This window comes from Triturus cristatus, chromosome 6 (genome assembly GCF_964204655.1).
Source record: "Triturus cristatus chromosome 6, aTriCri1.1, whole genome shotgun sequence".
Taxonomy (NCBI): domain Eukaryota; kingdom Metazoa; phylum Chordata; class Amphibia; order Caudata; family Salamandridae; genus Triturus; species Triturus cristatus.
Genome location: NC_140589.1, coordinates 412,221,251 through 412,242,880, shown reverse-complemented (window position 1 = coordinate 412,242,880; position 21,630 = coordinate 412,221,251). Strand labels below are relative to the sequence as shown.

At 41.7% G+C, this 21,630-nt stretch overlaps 1 protein-coding gene across 1 annotated transcript in view; it reads left to right on the top strand.

The window, feature by feature from the left end:
- The window catches only part of CSMD1 (CUB and Sushi multiple domains 1), a 2,626,220-nt gene that overhangs the window by 288,557 nt on the left and 2,316,033 nt on the right, over positions 1–21,630 (top strand). Inside the window, exon 2 of the mRNA XM_085610820.1 lies at positions 10,375–10,462. Within this exon, the coding sequence (XP_085466946.1) occupies positions 10,375–10,462 (88 nt within the window). The remainder of the gene's footprint in view (positions 1–10,374; positions 10,463–21,630) is intronic.

Here is a 21,630-nt window from a genome sequence, read left to right as displayed (position 1 = left end):
CTGATGCACCATGCACGATCCCTGAATCAAAGGAGGGCTTTAGTTCCAAGAGCAGTCTCTGCTTTAAACGTATTTGCCAGGCAGCCCAAAAGACATCCAATTACTGGGGAAAGATTGCAGAAAGTGCTAACTATGAAATACCTTTGCAGAAATGCAAATAAAATCCTGCTGGATCCCAAATGCAATCACAAACGATTACGATGTATGAAAAACGAGAGAATTATATAATGCATGCGATTGAACTTTAAATATAAACCCAGGGTTTGGGGCAACACTTAAATAGTTATACTATTTGAATCTTTTTAAAACGTAGACTAAAAAGTAAAAGGCTGAAAAAAAATACTAAGCGAAATAAAGATAGTCAAACACATCACACCAAAAGGTAATCGGAAGTAATAAATAAAATCGTATCTGATTTTATTTTTCACAGTTGAAAACATGTCAAACTACCGAATTTGCGCACAATACTGCTGAAAAAAGTATCGAAGGATTGTGGGTGCATATATATATTTATCTTTAAAGAAACCCTTCACACCTAGCCCATGCATACCCCATAGCAATCCATACATAATGACACCTATGCAAAAATATACATACATAAATTATTCACCCTCATTATTCAACATTAAGCACCCCCCTCAAACTCTAAAAAGAAAACCAAACAAGGAAAAAGGTATCTATTTGAAAAATATAAAGGAAAACCTAGAAAAAAACACAGTACCACAACTTAAGCAAACACACCCTTAAAACCTAAAAAGCAAAGCACACATAGCTCAATGAAATCCCTTAGCAACACAACTAATCAAACCTTCCCAAATCTTATGCTTGAACCTAAAAAACACACTAAAATATGTAGCTGGCATTTTTTTATTGCTCCCTGTTTCACAGTTGCAATCTACATTGTGTAGTTATAGTTAGGTCCCAGCTTCCATAGAAAGATCGTTTTTGCTTTGCTATTACCTTTAACACCCTTTGACAAATCTGCACAAACTTTTTGAAACCAAAAGTGTTTTTCCACCTCAGCTTTTTCCTAGAACATTTTGTGGTGGGCCAGAGACAAAGGTGGGTTACAAAATGTTGATTTCCCATGTTAATTTTCACTTGAAAAATTGCTGTCCGATACGAAAACCAGATAAACTGAATTACAATAAATATGGCAGAACATTAGAACTTTTCTTAGAAAGCACACTTTTCATTAGTTGGTGTAAATCTGTTCAACCGTTTTTGAGAAATTGCCATTTACAGAGGTACTCAAGGTGGTCATGAAGGTGTTAAAAAAGCTAGGTATATGTGGGCTGTTGGTGTCCAGATATGCCCCGATAGACCACTTTAAAGGGAACTAAGTCTTTATTGGCTGGCCATTACCTGACAATATGTTTTGGCTGACATTACAGGACTCAGGGACATTGTCCCTGCAGCCTAAAAAATGAATTTAAATACAATATAAGAAGGCAGAGGGGAGAGCACACCCTGGCACCAAGGGACATATAGAGATGGAGTTACAAAAGTGCCATCCTTGATTGGCTGGAGACCATGTCTCTGGGACATGGTCTCCATTAAATGCATTACCGGGTCACAAAAAGAAGCACATATTAAGGGTAGATAAAGATTTTTGTTGCAATATAAAGAATTTGTTGGGGGTGCCATCCACATTTTAGGAATCCTATGGTAATTTTACCCTGTGTAAAATTCTGACCAAGAGCTGGGACTTGATGAACCATGTTTTAAAAATAACCTTGTTTTTGTCATGATTTTCTCATTGAGGTCATGGAAGTTGCTCCAGAAGCAAACATAAGAGCACATCTTCTATAAGCTCACAGTATCTTCCTCATCCATGTGAGAACAAAGTCTGATATTTTGAGTAAAACATATACTTCCAGCGGCAGCAGCTGCAAGTCAAGTGAGTCCCACTGTTCGACTACAGCTTCCCACAGTGTTCTAATGAACAATTAGAGCACTAGCATTCTGTATTTATGACAAAAGTATGACACACCTGCAGCCATCTTGATGGTATCATAACTGTAAAGCCTAAAGAATTTCCTTTAGAAATGAACAAAATGAGAGGGTTCTTTTTATAATCAAAATTATGGTTAGCACTTAAGAAAGCTAATATTAACACATTTTTTGCGTGTTCTCAAATATCTTCCTCATGCATTTCAATAAAACATGCTGACATGCACAGTGAGAAAGGCACTACCAACACTGGAAGCAGTCCATTAGTTAACTCTCCAGCAATCAACTGCAGTGTCCTATAGTATTCTGTTGAAAAACTACATCGCTAACACTCTTTATGGCAAAAGTGTGCCACACCCGAAGCCATCTTAAGGATCAAAGCTGTGGAACTGAAAGCATTTCCTACAGAGGATATTGCCATAAATAAAGAAATTAGCGATTTAAACTTTGGGATATATAGTGCTCTATTAATAGCAAAACAACATAAGGAGAAAATAGCTAGCAATCACTTTGCGTTCCCAGTGCTTGATGAAAAGTAATTCCATCACTCTCATGTAAAGTCCCAACAACCCACATGTTGGGTAACTCCTGTTAGTGATGCTATCTTGCTTCATTTTTTGGTAACACAACAAACGGGCAATACATTTTAGCTCTTGGCTTTATCATAACTCAATTTGTTTACAAAACAGGTGCCATTTTAACAACAAAGTAATAAAAAGTGGAGAAAAACTTGTGTGCCTACTCGCTTAAACATGTACAATGCATGAATATACCTATTTAAGTGCATTTAACCATACTTTTTGAAATCAAAACCCATTTTAAACCAAAGATTTTACTAAATACTTCCAAAGTATACAATCCTTAAAAAAAATAACTATTGCTCTGAACTCATCAGTAGAAACCAAATAAAAATCAGGACAATAATTAATTACTAATCGTATGTAATCTCATGTAATCTTGAATTTGAACTGAATCTTGAACATCTTTGGTTTTTAGATATGTTCAGTCTGCATGGGTTAGTTTTGTTTACACATTTCAGCCTAGGTCTACATCTGACACACCCCTAAACACAAGTTGCTTTCTTTCCTGTGTTCCATGAACACAACTGGGCTTCTACTCCTCGACAGATTGTCTCCCTCTGCATGGTAGTGTTAGACTTTGCATCCTTGGTGTGGTTTCCCCCGACTTTTTGCCTCCATCTCCTGCATTTTTTTTATGTATATTGTATTTGCTGGCTTAGATGCTTTAGGCATAAAGGGCAAGTGCTCTCTGTGTAAATTGTGATTATGATTGGTTGTCCATGATTGCCGTATTTGATTTACTGGTAGTTCCCTAGTAAAGTGCACACACTAGAGAAGTAGGCTTCCCTAGTGTGTGCCCAGGGCCTGTAAATCAAATCCTACTAGGGGTCTTGTAGCACTGGTTATGCCACCCACCTGAGTAGCCCTGTAAAAACTTTTCTCAGACCTGCCACTTTAGCGTCTGCGCGCGCAGTCTTAGACTGCCATGTCGACCTAGCAAGTGCACCTACTTGCCAGGCCCTAACCTTCTCTTTTCTTACATGTAAGGCATCCAAAGGTAGGCCCAAGGTACCCCCATGGGTGGGTGCAGTGTATGAAAAAGGTAGGACATGTACTGGTGTACTTTACATGTCCTGATAGTGAAATCCTGTGTATTTAAATTTTTCACTGTTGAAAGGCTGTCTGTCCCATAGGCTGCCATTGGAGCTGCATTGTAACATCTTACAAGTGTAACTTTCCATTGCAAGAAGATGCAGAAACTGTGTTTAGGATCTTTGAACTCAGAATTTAATAACACATCTTTTGGTAAAGGTGGTTTTTAAATTGCATGTTTGAAAATGCTACTTTTAGAAAAAGAATAATGAACAACAAAGTTGCCAGTACTGATAATCCTTTTTTCCAATTAATGCCCAAAAGTGCACAGAATCGAATCAGAAGCACCCGGGTTGATGTTGTATCAAAAACGACTTTTATTTTATTCACATAAGAGCAAACACATCTCTTTTCATTTAAATGTGAACCTCATTTTCAAAAACACACGCAAAAAACATTATTAAAGCACAAATAATTCATACAACATACCTATTGACAGCACATTCAAAAGACCAATTTCTTTAGTGACATTTAGACAAAGACTAAGACCACATGAAACAAAAAACATAGAATGACTAAACGTTCAAACACAAGAGACAATGCTTGACAAAGCAACAATATTAAAGCCTCAAACAGTGTGAAAGTTTTTAACGAGCCATGTATCTGCACAGAATAAATCAACTGAGTTTTGCTCTTTCAATATAAGCAGAGCCCATGACATAAATGTGTAACCACACTTGTTTGAAAAAAAGAGAGAGAGACTGGTCGACGCGTTTCAAACCTCACATCAATTAAATTGGAGGTTCTCCTCAGGACCAAACACTATTACTAAAGATCAGCCGATCTTGGTAATTGCTAGAAAAACAGGGGATGTTCTAATTTCTTAATAAACAGTCAATGTCTTGTGGAGATTGTCAAAACGGATGAATTTCTGATTCAGGGAAGTCTTCATGTATGCGTGTACGGCTATGCTAGAGATGCTCACAACAATTCATGCAGGTTGTGGGCTCTTAGTGCACGAGTTCTCCTGAATGTGGCATCTCTCTCCGGTTTAATCCCGAATTTGAATTTTAGTAAAAGGGCGTTTTCTTGTTCATTCATCCTGTGTGCCTCTGCCTGTTTGTGTATGTGCTGTCTGGTTTTGGAGTGACAGGAGCTGGTAATGTGCATTCACTCTAGACAGTCACAAGGGGGGTTGAGATGTGTCCTGCCTTTCCTGGGTGACTCATATCCAGGCTGAATAGACCTTTCTGCATTGTAATGTGGTGGGAGGCGTTTTCACTAGCACCTGAATAGGCTGTGTATGCTCTGCAAATGCTGTCTCTGCCTCTTGTGGTGAATCTGGACCAGGGGGGCGGCAGAACTGGTTTTACTGAGCTCAGAGACCTTTGAGACAAAGGTTTCAAAGACAAAATGAGGTATAAATATTGAACCTAAAACCCCAGAACTTTAGATCTCTTCTAGAATCAAGAGAAACCTCTGCCAAGGAGAAGAGCTGTAAGGAGGAGTACTGCCCCTTTGCTATGTGTTGCTTTACTGGTTTGGCCTGCAGTTGCTGCTTCTGCCAAGGAGAACACAAAGACTGTAACTTTGCTATGAACCTGCTTGTGAAGAATCTCCAAGTTCTTTTGGATGCTTGCCTCCTGTTCTGAAGTCTCAGGGACAAAAAACGTCACCACCAGCTTCCTTGAACTCAATTTCTAGGAGTTCTGACCTGCCAGGAGGTGTCTGTTCCAATTCTGTGCCTCTGGAGGTTGTTCCTGTTGCTGGGAGCTGAAAAAGATTGTAGAAAGTGAGAACATTTACACATTGCCCTTCCAGCACCTGTTTTTCTGATGCAGCACCGCTGAGCAGGAGACCTTTCCATGCTCCACCACCATGTGGCTGAAGAATGGATGCAGAGCCTGCCAGCGGCTGAAAACCTGACTCACGCCTAGTCCTGTGCTTCGATCTCTGAAGTTTGAGATCACCGCACTGACTCCGATGCAGGCCCTGCTGTGTGGCTGAAAGAACCGATGCATCGTGGGACTGCAGCTGAAGAAATTGACACAGAGCAGTCTGCCACTACTGCCTCAACCTCTAGCGTGTGCAGATTTTCATGCATAGCACCTGTGTGGCAAGATTTCCAAGGCATCACCTGCAGACCAGAACCATCTTGGAGTCGACGCATCACTTCCCCCTACAGTCCAGATCAGACGCATCACTTCTCCTGCGTTCAGCAGAACTGTTGCATTGCCTCCCCAAGGACTCAGCAACTGACAAATCACTGTGTTTTTCAATGCTTCCCCTCTCTGCGGCTCCTTTTCCTTGTATATTTTGATGCATTTGAGGTACTTTGTGTAAAAGTCACGCATCCATAGTTTTCTGTTGACAGAATTGCTTAAAATCTTTTAAAAGTCCTAATTTGAATTGTGTATATTGGACGTTTGTCATTTTGGTCTTGTTTGGTTAAGAGAAAGAGATTTTATTTTTCTAAACTGGTGTTGAGTCCATTTGTAATGTTTTCCCTGTGTTACTTTGTGTCTGAGGGGCAAATACTTTACATAGTGCCTTTGGGATGAGCCTGTCTGCTTGTGCCAATCTACCAAGAGGGTGATCAGGGGTTTATCTAAAGTGTTTAACTCCCTTATCCTGACTAGAAGCAAGGGTTCCTACCTGGACATGGTGCATACGTTTGCCAACTAGAGACCCACATTTTTATTAGGTAGACACTCTCCTTACCTCTTTGAGCGGGCAGTCAGGGTCCTAGGTGGTAGGCAAGCCCACATCTCCTGCAGCTGGTTGTGCAGACTATAAGTGATTTCACATCACCCCTGGAAGGCTGGCTGTCATACAGATGCCTGCCCGGGATAACAGCAGCTTTTTGAGTACATTTTATAGCACTTCCTGTAGTGGTCAAGATGAACTAGGAACAGAACAACTTGGATTAGATCACACCATTGTACTACATTTTCAGACAGGGTGGGTCCTGGAGCTGGTTTGTGTTGGTTCCCTTTCAAATATAATTTTCTTGAGGCTACACAGGCACAACTTTTATGCAAGGTGATTGCTCTCACAAAAGGTAGGGATGAAGCTAATCCAAGCAGGATTATCCCAAAAACATGGGTCCAATACAATGTGAAGACCGTGCACCTGTCTATCTTTAGCCTTCCTGAAGTAGCAACCATCAAAGACAAAAGGACTGGCCCTTACATCAAACATCCAACTCACCCCCACTCTCCTGCCATCCACAAAATGGCAATGCTCAGGATAGATTAATCTACAACCCCTTGCTAAAAAAGTCCTCATTAATTTTTAAATGGTAGCTCTGCATTCATCCTCCCACACTGCAGTGTCTAAGTCTCCTCCCTTCAGCTCCAGTAATGCAGACTAAACAATGCCACTGCCTGCTGAAGCAATATCTCTTCCTCAATCTTCTACCATGTCAAAACTAGGGCTAACCAGAATGTATCTCGCAGACCACAGCAATTAGACATCCATCATAGCATAGAATATTGCTACCATCCACATTGTATATACATGCACTCCACACACACAGGATGTCAGAGTATGTATATGGGTGCTACATTTAAGCAGAACCTTACATGAGTGAATCTAAAAGGGTGCACTTCTCATGAAACAGAAAAAGGTCTGCTCAAAACAATTTTATGAATTCACACAAATGTCAGTGTGCTGCCACCACCTCTTTGTGTCACCAATCAAGGACAATTTTCCATGTCAAGAAAGTAGGTATTCTTGGTGCACTACTCAATGTCACAGAAAAGGTTCTGGACCTGGGAATACCTAGTAACAGGCCAATGAATCATCACACATGCTAAATTAGCATGCTGACTGGTACAAAAAAAGCATACCAGTGTCACATGTTGTCAAACCAGTCAGGGAAGGAGTACATGCCTGTTGTACCATGCAGAAAACATTCACATTTCAGCTGTCCCAAACATGCAGAAGGTGAATCCAAGCTAGCGATATTTGGCACAATAATACATAAATGGCACAAGGTTTGTGTCAATATTATCTAGAAATATATTCATGGAAATATGTTAAACTGTAAAATTAAAGCACCCAAGGATTCAGGTAGAGGATGGGTGGTGCTGATCTTTTATTTATATAGGGTTTGCTAAAGCGCTGTGCATAGAAGTTAGAAGAATTACCATAAAAGGTAACATGTAACCAGAGGCAAAGAAAAGGCAAAACAGAGAAGGTATAACTATTGATTTGACATAATTATTAATAAATGTTCTCCGGGGACCTTTAATCGGAAGGCCATGCTTCTCTTACGGGTCTTCTCTCCTCTGTGTCTAGGTCAGAAAGGAGTGTATAAATTGTTTACTGTTTCAAATTATGCATTTTAAGTTCATACACAATAATATGATGCTTAATAATTGTTTGCTACAACAGGTTGATTTGCCAGTGGCGAGAAAGAGGTACCAAGATTTCTGTCTACCAACTTCAAATATCAAATACTTGGTGTTCTACATATCAATGCTGATTTACTTTCTATGTGACCGCAAAACCACTTTTTAAAATTACTTCTGTCAGCAGTTAAAAAAGACTTATGGCCTGATTACAATGGCTGTGAACCTGCCACTGTAAGGCCAATTACTACCCGCCAGATTGTGATGGTGGGCGGTGTGCTGGCAGGCGGAAAGCCCAACCATCATGGGTCTGACAGAGACAATCATTACGATTGCCTGTTGGACCATCCCATATCCTCAGAATGGTGGCGGTGCCTAGCAGGCACTGCCTGCCAGATTAGGATGCTGGATCCCTGCCAGCCTTCCTGTGGAAAGGCTGGCGGGGATTGACTTTGGGGGCCCCTTGTGCAGGGTCAGTGTGTTCCCTGCACCATGTGGCAGGCACCGCGTGGTGCCTGCCACGTAGTGCAAAGAAAAGCAAAACCTGCCTTTTTAGCATTGCGGCGGGTGCTGCAGCCACCAGCACCCGCCGCAATGTTGAAAATGCCCTTTGCGGCTGCATTGTGATATCATCTGTGGGACAACCACCTTATAGGCGGACGGTCCCCATCACCAGGATGATGGCAGAAGGACTTCAGTCTGTCCGCCATTGTAATGATTCCCTTCCTTTTTAGTTTAGTATTTATAAACCACGCGCCAAAGAAATGCTGTTGGTAATTCTGATTTCTAACACTACTGTATGGTTTGAGTGGCTATGCATCTCTATTTCTTGTAAATCTGACAACGATAATGTCTGATTTATAATAATGTAAAGTCATATCCAGAATAGAAAATATCACGTTTAAAACTACATTATGGCCAACATACTAGTGTGTGTTTCCTCTTCTGCTTGAAAATATACAACCTCATGGCAATGGCTGTAAAGTTCCTCCACTGACTATCAACATAACAAAGCTGATGCTTCAAAATACATCATCTTATCCACAAAGCAAAGCATTCCTCTGCATTTTACCTTATTTGGCTGTGCTGTTTGTTCCTTGTCATCCGTGAAGAACTCTAAGATCAGCTAATCATGATTTATTCATCATATTAGGACCAGATATTAGAAATACATTAGAAAATCTCTCCATTTGCAAGCTTCTTTTGTGGAAACAGCTCTTTTTTTTATTTTAAATATCCCTCAAATGAAGGATTAATAATGTTGCTATTCAAGACTAATGTTAACCCTTTCCTATTGAATTCTCGGCTGTGTCTGTTTATACATTAATCTAGATCCCTTGCTGACTGTTCCTCTACCATCTCAGATCAATCACGTATGTTGTGATCAGTCCAACCAAGACTTTGGCATTGTTCACAGGCAGCAGACTGGAACCCTCAGGTGGTCTACTGACTGACTGGCAGTCACAAATGCTACTTTATCTCTCATCATCAATATCCTCTCCCTAGCTCTTTTAGAGAGTGTCGAGGTGGTGCGCACCTTTTTTACAAAAACACTGAATAATGGTAAGAAGTACGTCAAGCAGGAGAAATGCCGATCATTTGTTAGAAGCCATCAAACCTAGTCCACCCATTGGAAACAAGGAATATTTTCCTTTTGGCATGTTGAGGTCAAGATCCCAAACTAGTAAACATCCTTGGAGTTGAATACAGCAACAGTTACAGGCACGCCCATTTTAAACACCTTTTCAGCAAGACTGCATTTAAATCTACCTGAGGTTAGGGGTTTAAACAAGAATCAAGCAATTCCACTCGTGCGCTCCTGTTTCAAATTAGGAGTATTCAGAACAAATCAGGAGATTTTGGATTATAGATCAAGACAGTGTTGAGATATAAATTGTGTCAATTTATTTTGAGTTCAGCAAGGAAAAACTCTCATTAGCTGTAGAAAAATGAAGAAAATTTAGTAAAGAACATAACTTGAGAAGGAGTAGCTCGGTGTAACACTGCCACACCACGCTCAGGTTATGTCTATTTTCAAACGCGAATTAACATATATTTAAATGTTATGATCCCTTTCTCCGTGCTGGTGGGGTATCAAGCCTTGGCGCGTGAACTATTGTCAGCGATGAAAACATTAGAGAGAGGAAATAGGTGGGTAGGAAAGAGGTTTTGCCTCTTTGACTCAGGTACGAATATTTGTATTCTGGTATTAATCTTAGTTTATGTCTCTAGTCAAAATAGTTCACCCTGAGATTGCAGTATACATGTGTTGAAATTGTCATGATATAAACGTAACCGATAAAGTAATAATCGAGCTCTCTTTGGCCGGTTAAAGTATTACAGTGAAGGGTGTTTAGCTGACCGAGGCCCGAGAAATACTCGACCTTTACTAATGACTTTAACAGAGTTAAAACCGATTGTTTTCATAAATGTGTATCTTTTTCTACTTACAGTGAGTCAAGCTGGGGTGGCTATTGCATCGGACATGTGTCCGGACCCTGGGGTGCCTGAGAATGGAAGAAGGACCGGCTCTGACTTCAGGTACACATCATTTCCTTGGGGATGTGGTATTGTGCTGATCCTCTAGAATGGAGTTTATCAAACCTCTTACACAAAAGAACTGATCACCCTTACCTGCACTACTCACCCCAAGACCACAGTAAAATGAATACACGTCGCATGGTCTTTTTGCTTGTAGTGTGTGAAGTGAAACGATTTGCAATTCATTTCAGACAAATTACTCTTTTGTGTATTTCGATTACAATGTTGAGTCATATAAGGGTTTAAATCACCATGAAAACGAATCAGATTTGAGGTTGATGGATAATTTTTCATAAGAGTAAAAACAAATATCCTCTCATTTTCATCTGCCATGGCAATTCGTCTAGTTATTCTATTTTTTTATTACATTTTAACTAATGTTTACTCAGAGGTGAATGTTCTTGTACTTCCTTGCTTTAATTTGTAATGGGTATTTTATATAGCTGTTCAGAATGTGACAGTTGAAACCTTAATCAATTTCACTACAATCAATGCCTTTAAGCTGTGTGAATTAAGTAGGAGTCCCCTGATAAGTGTCTATCACGCGAGGCACGTGCTGCGCGTGGAACAGGAATTCTCGACATTATTTGCTCCTTTACCGCTAGAAACGAAAGTATGAGCCCAACTGGGACCATTGGCCAGGTGTTGTAAATGTCACCTACGCTCCTCTCTCTGCTACTTCGAAGATGCAGAGTTATCGGTATGCCTAGAGATGTTTGAATTCCATGTTGCGGGCTGGTAACACTGAGGGAAAACTGCCGCCTCGCCACTGGCAACTGGCTGCGGGCTGTGACCTACTCATAGCATTAGCGAATCATTATGCCTGATGATACTTCATCAAAGCCACCACTCACCTTGATTGGTCGCTTGCATGAGTCACTCCCTTCACTATTACAGACATGAGCAATTACAGTGGAAGGAACAGGGCTGTTCATGCACCTGGAACACCTTGTTGGGTGTGCTCATAAGTGTCAAAAGAGGTTAGTCGCTTGTACATTGCTGTACATTATTTTTTATGGACAAACGCTGCTTCTAAACGGATGCAACACACATTTTAGTTATTAAAAAAACAGATGAAACGTGATTTTCCGAATACGTTTCACACAGAAATAGAAATTACATCGGTCACAGGGGTCAATAATGGGGCTGATAGCAGGGCATTAGCGCGAAAGTGTTACATCTAACAACACCACAATCAGATGGTTGTGTACAGATCGCCGCTCGAATGTCTGCCAGTGCCACTGCTTTGCAAAAACCGCAGCCAACTTGTATTTTAACAATTAGCAGCATGCTATAGGATAAGCCTAAGAATTGAAGGTATTTTACATAAACGAATCGTAGTGCTACTAAGTTTTAATTCAACTTATATTTCTATAAAAATATAAACAACAACCGATAGTAACAATTTTTAGGCCGGACACAGTTCTAAGTCAAACCAATATATCCAACCCGACTTCGTCGTAGAAATAGAAAAAATAAAAAATACTTTTTATTCATTTTAGTGTCACGAACAACAAACAATCTTTGACATCATATATGTTGTCTATGTCAGTGGTTCTTAACCTTTGACTTCTGTGGACCCTGTAATCGTTATAAGAACTTCAGGATCATCACAGAATCATTATTGGATTTCAAGGGCCCCCACTGTACCATTACTGGAAGGCCTAAACATGATTGATGGTTTGACCAGCGAATCAATACAAAAAATTACAGAAACATGCATCCATCAAACAAATACACAAATTATGAAATATTTTAATTCACAAACAAATGTAAAATAAAACAACTACATTTGTGTTTTAATGGGAAGGTTGGAGCTTTTATAAATTCAAATGAGCCCACTCATTGCCCATATTATATTCTGTTTGATGCACTTGCACTGTTCCAACTGTTGCACTGCTCCCACGAATCAATCTGAGGATACCACGTTAAATTTTAGCTTTCACATCTACAAAACGATTTCAAAATTTCAATTGCACATTTTGCTTCTTTAGTTATATACAATTTATTAATTTGTTAACTTAATTTACTAAGCAGTCGCACACACTCTGAATAGGCTTTGTGGCCCCCAGTGGTCCACAGACTATTGGTTAAGAACCACTGGTCTATGTGATTTCATGGAAAATAGACTCCAGTGTATTTTCTGTTATTGTTTCATAAATCTAATGATCAAATCCAAATTGTTTGTGTATGAACATATGAAACTTTTGCCATGTAGCAAATATTGGTTAAACGCTCTCAATTTAGAGAATTCCCAATCAGAAGTCACAGTTCATGACTGACCGAAACCTAGGCATTATTTCAGGTATACCACAATGGAGCAGAAGTCAGATATCCTTCAGCAGGCCAAGGTTGTGGCTTGTAACTGGTGAAGTCCTTTCAACATCAAGTCTCTGCTGGATGAGGTGCAAAGCTGTTGGTTTTGCAGGAAACTCCAAATTCAGCACCAACCTTAGTAAAATGTAAATGTAAATGTACTTGTATAGCGCACTGCCACCCCCAACGGGGGTATCCTGGCACTTTTACTCATACCGCTGTGAAACCCTTCCTGGCCTTTCCCTGTGAAATGTCCACTCCTGGGCATCCCCATGGTGAACCCAGGCATCCCAGCGCTGCTGGGGCCGTTGTGGAGATTAAGCAAGCTATTGCCCAGAGTTGCAGCGTGGGACCCATGATTAGAATAGGCACCGAGGCGAGAATTATCAGGTCCGAGGAAATTGAATCCAAGACCCGCCGAGGCAGGGGATTGAACTCTGGTCCTGGGCCAGAACTCTGCATCAGGGTCTGCCGCTCTAACCATTGAGCCACACTTCTCCACGCTCTTGTCAGTCGCATGCTTTTCAACCCTTAATCCACTAAAGGTTTATTGAATGAGTTTTTTGGGGAGTTTAAAATCCTCAGCGGTCCTTTCAAAATTGGATACATTTCCTGTGAAGTTTTGCTAAAGCTTCAGCTCTCTTGGAATGTGGAAAAATGTAAGTCCCACTTTTCTCCGCCTTTTTGGAGTAGCTCCTCTTGGTCACTTCTAAGAATCCCAGAACCTCAAAGTCAGCACACTGGGGCCAGGATTGCAGCAGATGTCACCAAAAGGGTCCAGACCAGGTCCATTAGCAACTGGTCGGATTATTACTCCAGGAAAGGAGCCTCTTGCATCTTTAGATGTACCTTTAACCACACATGAGGACAGTGAACTGACCCTTGTAGTCCACATTATAGTCTGGCGTACAAGTGATAGCATTTCCAGCAATTCAGGTCTCTACACAGATTATGACAACAGGTTCTGCCCTCTTCTGTACTTCTACAGATCTGGATGTGTTCTCAGAAGGTGAGGATGAGGTTTCATTTTTGACAATTCACTAGCCAGTTGGTGGGTGTGGCTCCAGAACAGTCTCTAACCAATGGACTTAAATGTTCCCAGTGCATCTTGTTTGCTTACTGCAAACTTTCCCAAAGTGCATTACTTTTAGTGAAATGCTACATGACTAAATCATTCTGCCCTTGGAAGAGTCTGGTGTCCAAGTCAGGAATGTGCATAGAGAAATTAAGAGTCCTCTCCTCCTCACCCACAAAACTCGTTCTAGTACGAGCGTCCCTTCCCACTGGAATGGGGCCAGACTGACTGGCATTAAATGACTCCTCCTTCTCCTGACTCTCTTTAAAAAGTCAATTTAGAAAAATAAATGAAAACATTAAATAAGTAAAAATATATTAAAGTAATTTCAATTATTTTATAACTTTTAAGACAATAGTCGAGGCTTCAGCTGGAGAGCCCAAACAGTTTCAGGATTTTGCCTTGTCCTTTAGATGAGATGGACTTCTAATTGTGACTCACACATGTTTTCCTCTGAGCAGCCTTGTCAAACTTCTGATTTAGTGTATTTTATTTTTGAATTTCCTGTTCTCAATCCCAAGGCATTTTTTGATAGTAGCTATGTCTTACTCCGAATTGTGGGAAACGTGCCTTTAAATTTTGAGGAGTAAGACATATTTACATTACCTCAAGGACCTCCTCATAGGCAGTGGTGTTTTCCAGTTACATATGCTGTCCAATTGATTAAGGAATAAGTCACACAAGTCTAAATCCTGCATGGGTTATACATATGTGCCACTGCCTCACACAAACACTGACATTATTTTATTTGAGAGATCAGTCAATCATTGAACTCCTTGCAACATCAGATAATTTACATCCCCTGGAAAAACAACACCACATATGTATTAGTTAAAAATGGTGACATTGGGTAGCATTGGCTTGCACCATGTGTAAAAACACTTTCATTTAGTTTATATTATTGATAATACCAACATGGATCTTCGAAAATGTGCCCAAATTCATGTAACCAATGGTGTATAAAACATCTCAAACCCTCCCACAAAAAGTTAGTGTTTTCTAAAAAAAAAAAAAAGAATATCTCATGTCAGAGATTTTAATTTAATTTGGTTCCTTATATGTTTAGTGCTGATTCTCTTTCTTTTCCTATGATTGTACGCCTCACTTACATGCAGAAGAAATTCCCAGCCTTTCATAGAAAATTATGAATGTATTCCCAAAAGCAGAGCATGTACATATGTGCACTCAACGTGCCATGGTGGTACAATTTCTGTAGTGTACACAGATATCCCTACTGGGAGCAATCTTTTTAATGTAAAGGGGCACCAGGCAAGGCATACCTTTTTGATTTTTCACAGGGATTTGCAATGGCTTGCCTAAATGTATCTTCTCTTCAAAACTTGCAAATAAATGTTCCATGTTTGAAAGTTAAAAAAATAAAGGAAATAACATGAGCAGAGAGTGAGTGAAGAGAAACGGTTCTAAAATGTCTTCAATTTCTCGACTCAGCACATGCACAATGTCCACAAAGCAGAAATTCAGTTAATTACAGTTATGAAAAACAGATGTGTGTCTAAAACTGTGTTTTGTGTACATGTATATGTGTAAATCCTGGACACTAAATTTAAATCATAATCTCCTTATCCCCGTGCCAGCAATACACTACGCTGATGATGCGGTTTTGCTCTCTCGAACCCCTAATGGATTACTGGCCCTAGTTGCGATTTTTTATTATTTATGGATGATTTTGATTGTGACACTAACATTTCCAAGAACCACTTCATGGTGTTTAGCCTGCAGAGTAGTAAGATCAGGCTTACCTCCATCAAGGGCAACATGTTAGAAAGGGGGTCTTTAGTTGGCAGGGTTATGCACCCTAGTCCAAGTAGGGACCACCGCTTCTGACAGGGTACCTTGGCACAGAGCTGGTAGGCTAAACGCAGGAGGCAATGTGTAAAGTAATTGTGTAACACACACCTAAGGTAACACGGTGAACCACCCACAAAAAGGACACTACACCGATTTTATATAAAAATTAAAGTATCTTTATCTACAATTTATGCAAGATAAAAGCGTCAACAGTCCATTATACACACGTGAAGACTCTCAGTAGAAATATCTTTTGAGATTGGCTGTTGCAAGGGTAACCTGAAAAAGGCGGTATTCCTACAGGCGGAAAGCCCTAGGGTAAGACAGTCCTTCAGTTGCGGTAGGTTGCTGCACTGTTGCAGTATTAGGAGCACCAGTCACTTTGGAGGAAAATATTTTACATTCAGGGCAAAACAGTGCTGAAAACTGTCCAGGTTCCCACTAGGGACAATACGGTAAGGTTTAGATCCGAGAACGGGGACCAGTTGCCGAGTAAACCAGTCCCCGGCCCGCAATCTTACGTGTAGAGTCAATCAGCCCTGATCACGGAAGGTATGCGCCCACAGTCCCAGTCAGTGCTGCGTAACCATGATGAGCCCGCAAATAAAGTAAATGCCCCAACAGTCTTAAGCGGGCCTGCGGCTGATTGGACACCGTCCTGGGCGGGCCCACTAATGAAGGGAGGCAGTCCGTTGGCAATTCAGCACAGTCCTCGGTGGCCCGTTAGCCAAGTCAATTAAGGCAGTCCCCGATCTTCAAGCTACCACCCACATGGTCTCCAGCGCGCACCCCGCCCAAGGTAGCACTGCAGCCAGCAGCTTAGCACACACGCTAAGTGGTTACCTGAGGTTGGGGCGAAGCGGGCACCGTCATGGAGTTCCTCTCTCAGTTTCGTGGCATGGCCTCGCTTTGGGACGGACCCCTCGTTGCCAGGCAACACCCCGCGCTGGCACAATCCCAGTACGGCTCCTTCCTGATGTCAGCGGTGACGTGCACAGGGTTGATGAGTACCGGCCTCAGCTAGGCCCGCAAGTACAAAGGGTTCGCCCTTCTGTGTACAAAGTACTAGAGGGAAGTTGGCACGGAAACTGCAAATACAAAGACAAACTTTATTAACCTTCAAAGATGGTCCTACAACCTATACAACACTTTACAGTATTGCACAGAGTAGCACAAAGAACTTGTGCACATGGTCCCCTTTTATACACAATAGGGGGGCTCATAAGTAGGCGGATACAACATGAAGCAAGATTTATGGCCTTATATGGACATGTTCAGTGCATGATCAATACATGGGTGGAGTTAACAGTTCCTGAGACCCGCGAAAACACATTCAAGCAAAGCCTAATCAGTGACAGATGTGGTCAGTTCTGAACATGCACTAAACGCACAAAGGAGTTATTCATAGACTGTTGCTAGGCAGATCTCGGGAGTGACTAATGAAGAGGAAAGACTCTTCTCGTGCAGAGCACGTGGTTTCATGGCCATACAAAATGGAGGATGGCTAAGCAAAATGGAGTCTGAACATTAGTCAATATAAAGCAGAAAACGTAATTCAGACATGAAGAGCACATGTCTTCAGCGAATGCTTAATCATATCGCTGTTTTATTTACAGACGACCCTTTCAGCATTTGCTGAAGACATTCGGCTTGCTAGGATAATCAAGATAATCATCATTTATATCGATTCTCATCATCTCAGTTATTTCTTTGTTTATGCTCTTTTGATAGGTGACATCGGCAACAGCTTTCTTATTGGGGATACAGAATGAAACACATAGGGAACATATCATAGGACCACATTGAATACACATACAACATGTGAACAAAATTGCTACAATAATACATAGATCAGTAAGAACTTTCCATCCCCATGTAGTAATTAAGGTCCAAAACCATCCAGAAAAGGTCCAAGTGCTATTTTCTATATGAATGTCAGCAGCAATTTTATGCAATTTATTAATAGCTTTATAAACTGATGGTGTGTGATCAGGGATGAACATACAACAACTACTTCCTATAATTCTACATGCTCCACCTCTGTCTGCTAACATAACGTCTAATACCATACGATTCTGTAATGCAACAATTCTGGTGATCTGCAATTCTTCCGTAATGTTCCCGAGAGCAGCAGCAGTTTGATTCGTCACAGCCTCTACAACCCTAGTTAATCGTCAAACCTTCCTACTATTCAGGGCAGCTCCAACAAAGAAAAACAGTCCTAGATTAAAATCAATATACTGTTGCAAACTGGTATCCGTCTGGTCAACGTCATCAACAGATAGAGTGCGTTTATACCTATTTACGGTTACATTGTTTAATAACTTCAAGTCTTTATGATAAGACGCAGGTGCTAAGAATACAGGGGGTAATAAAAATGCCACATAACATACCCTGGACCATCCGGCAGGCAAACGATAGTAACCTTTATTACCACACACAAAATAGGTATTGTGGGAGGCCAGAAATGTACTGTTATTTAATCCGTCTATATTTAGTACAACAATACAGACACTGACACCAACAGGAATATGACCAACGCTTTGGATACACATGTCCGCTTGGGCTTGTGCCACTAAAATTACAAATTTCTCGTTTCCATTAGTGTCTCTAGTATTCGTAAAGATGTAGGGAATCGATTCATTGTCTGGTCGATATTCTTCCCTTTCCCATATTGTTCCATTGGCTAGTGGGTAGCCTTCTTTATCCTGATGACACTCTTTGTTAAGTCTGAAGAGTAATCGTCCCACTGTAGGTTTTCGTGTGGCAAAAAGCAAAGTGTACCATGCTCTACAAGAGCCATTATGGGAGAAAGGGAGAGGTATAAATGGTGTTCCCCCTTTCTTCTGATGGGCTGGCATCATACCACATATCCAACAGTTTGTAGCATTTGTAGCAACGTGGGTATGATGCAGCATCTGGATGAAAGTATTATTCAGATAGGACTGGCGATGCTTCAGTTCTTGGTATGGAAGGGTGTAGAAGTAGTGCTCCTCAGGCACAGGAGTAGACACAACAAGCAACTCACGGGCAGGAATTACATCCTCAACAAACCATGTGGTTGTAGCAGCAATTGCTATAGCAACAGCGAAACCTGTTGCACAAAAAATGTTCTTCTTCTCCATTTTCACACAAAGATCAATATCTTCCTGAAACTAGAAAGGTTGTCAGAACTCTACCCCCTAGGCAGCGGTTGATTTCTTCACCATCGGGCCAAGACGGGTGTCGCTACAGTAATGCAGGGCTGATCCCCCCCCTTGCCTCATCGGCTCTCCATTTCACTAACCCAGGGGCTGCTCTGACAACGTATTTTGATACTCAGAAATTCACTTCCTCAGTCTGAGGTGATATCTTCTTACTCCAGGGGTCGCTTGGTCCGGGAAGAGCTCCTCAGTGTCGCCCGGTTCCACAGCACGACCTTTCTTCGCAGAAAGGATTTCTCGATGGTCGGTCAATACAGCAGGCTCCACCAATCCGGGTGGCACTCTACGACAGTGTATAGAGTGGATCCAATTTTTGCGGTTGGAGACCTGGACAGCCGTTCTTGTGGCAAGCAAGACCTGCTCGGGACCGCACCACCTCGGCTCTAGACTGCTCGCTCTCTCAAACGATTTCACCAAAACGAAATCTCCGGGCCGGAGATCGCGGCCTTCCCCTGTGGACCGGTCAGGGAGCGCTTCTCGAACCTGCTGATGAATAGAGACCAACTTATCAGTTAACTGTGCCAGATAATCACTCATCATTACACAAGGTACATCATACACTGACTTTGGTTTCAGTGGGCCCCAAATGTTCATCGGACGTCCAAACACGATCTCATATGGCGTGAGACCGGTTCGAGAATGCGGTACTGATCTGATTGACAATAATGCCAGAGGTAAAGCATCCGGCCAAGTCAGAGAAGTGGAAGCTTGTATTTTCGCTATCTAAAGCTTCAGAGTGCCGGTGTACTTCTCAACCAATCCCGCAGACTGAGGGTGAAACACTGCGTGGAATTTCTGTGTGATTCCCAATCCTTTCAGGACATACTTGATAACGTCTGCTATAAAATGAGGTCCGTTATCACTCCATAACAATCTACAAACCCCATATCGAGGGAAGAACTCCTTCAATAACACCTTGGCTGTAGTAATTGCAGTATTGTCTTTCGTAGGGTATGCCTCAATCCATTTGCTGAAGGCACAAACCCCTACTAGGACATACTTCAGATTATTACAGCGTTCAAGCTGAATATAATCCATTTGCAAAACTTCAAAAGGTGCAGTGGGTGTTGCAAATCCTCCTGCTGGAGTTCGTGTCCCTTTTCCTGGATTGTACTTTAGGCAAATTATGCAAGTCTGCACCACTCTCTTTGCCGTGCTAGCAATCTCTGGATGCTCCCAAACTCGTGTGAGCAATTTTACAATTGCGGAAGCTCCAACATGAGCTAGCCCATGTGCCATCTGAACCATAGGTTGTACAAAAGCTATGGGTAACTTCCATTTATCCATCTGCTTATTTCTCCGACAACCTTCATCGTCCAATTCTCCGTCATTAGACCATTGCTCCCGTTCTTTATCGGAAGCTGTCCTCTGTATCTCTAACACTTCTCTCCTAGCATCGTGCCATCTTTCTGCCTGCGACTTCACAACATACATTGCAGTGGAGTCAGGCTGCATCGCAGTATCTCGTGCTACTCGATCTGCCAGAGCATTCCCTTCTCCCACTTTATCTATCACTTTTTTATGTGCATTGCATTTAACTATGGCAAGCTTCTTTGGATATGTTAATGCAGTCAAGAGGTTGTGAACTAACTCTCCGTTCATTATCTGTGCTCCATGTGACGTTAGAAACCCTCTCTCCTTCCAGAGTAGGCCAAAATCGTGCGCTACCCCGAAGGCATAGCGGCTATCTGTATAGACATTCACATACAATCCTGCACTAAGCTCACATGCTCGTGTTAATGCTATCAGTTCCGCTGCTTGAGCTGATTTCTGTGGTATGCGTGCTGTCTCCACTACTGTTTGTAATGTGGTGATTGCATACGCCGCTGAAGTCGTACCATCTGGTAGCTTCAGGCACGACCCATCCACCCACAGTTCTCCATCTACATCTGTAAAGGGCGTATCCTGGAGATCAATACGACCCTTTGTCTGTTCCTCAGCTACAAAGATGCAATCATGTGCTTCTTGTGCCTCAGGCTGAGTCTCTGGAAATGGCAACAATGTGGCTGGGTTTAGTGTTGCGCATCTCTTCAATGTGATATGAGGAGCCAACAACGTCAGCTCATATCCTGTTAGACGAGCACAAGTTAAGTGCTGCGTCTTTGCCTGATTCAACAGGGCATCAACAGCATGGGGGACCAGCACCAATAGCTTATGAGATAACACAATTCCTTCGCTTTGGTGTATTGACACAGCTGTCGCCGCAACCGAGCGAAAACAACCAGGCAATGCTCGGGCAACAGGATCAAGTACTGCCGAGAAATATGCACAAGGGCGCTGCTTGTCGCCGTGCATCTGCACTAAAACTGATAACGCACATCCATCTCTTTCATGTACATACAATGTAAAGGGCTTCGTATAATCAGGGGTGCCTAACACTGGTGCTGAACAAAGGGCTTGTCGTAATTGTTGAAAAGCATTTCCACACTCGTCTGACCAGACAAGGGGAGTTGGAGTGTCTTTCGTCAAAAGTGCCAACAGCGGCTTAACTATGTGTGAAAAACCCAGTATCCATTGCCTACAAAAAGAAGTGAGTCCCAAAAATGCACGCACGTCCTTCTGTGTGGAAGGTACTGGTGTGTCCAAAATTGCTTGAATGCGATCTAATGTGAGTGCACGCCCCTCCTTAGACAAAAGGTGACCTAGGTAGGTTATCTTTGGTCTACAGAATTGTAATTTTTTCTTTGATACTTTGTGATTGTGCGATGCCAAAAAGGAAAGCAAGGATAACGTGCACTTCTCACATTGCTCAGGAGTATCGCCGC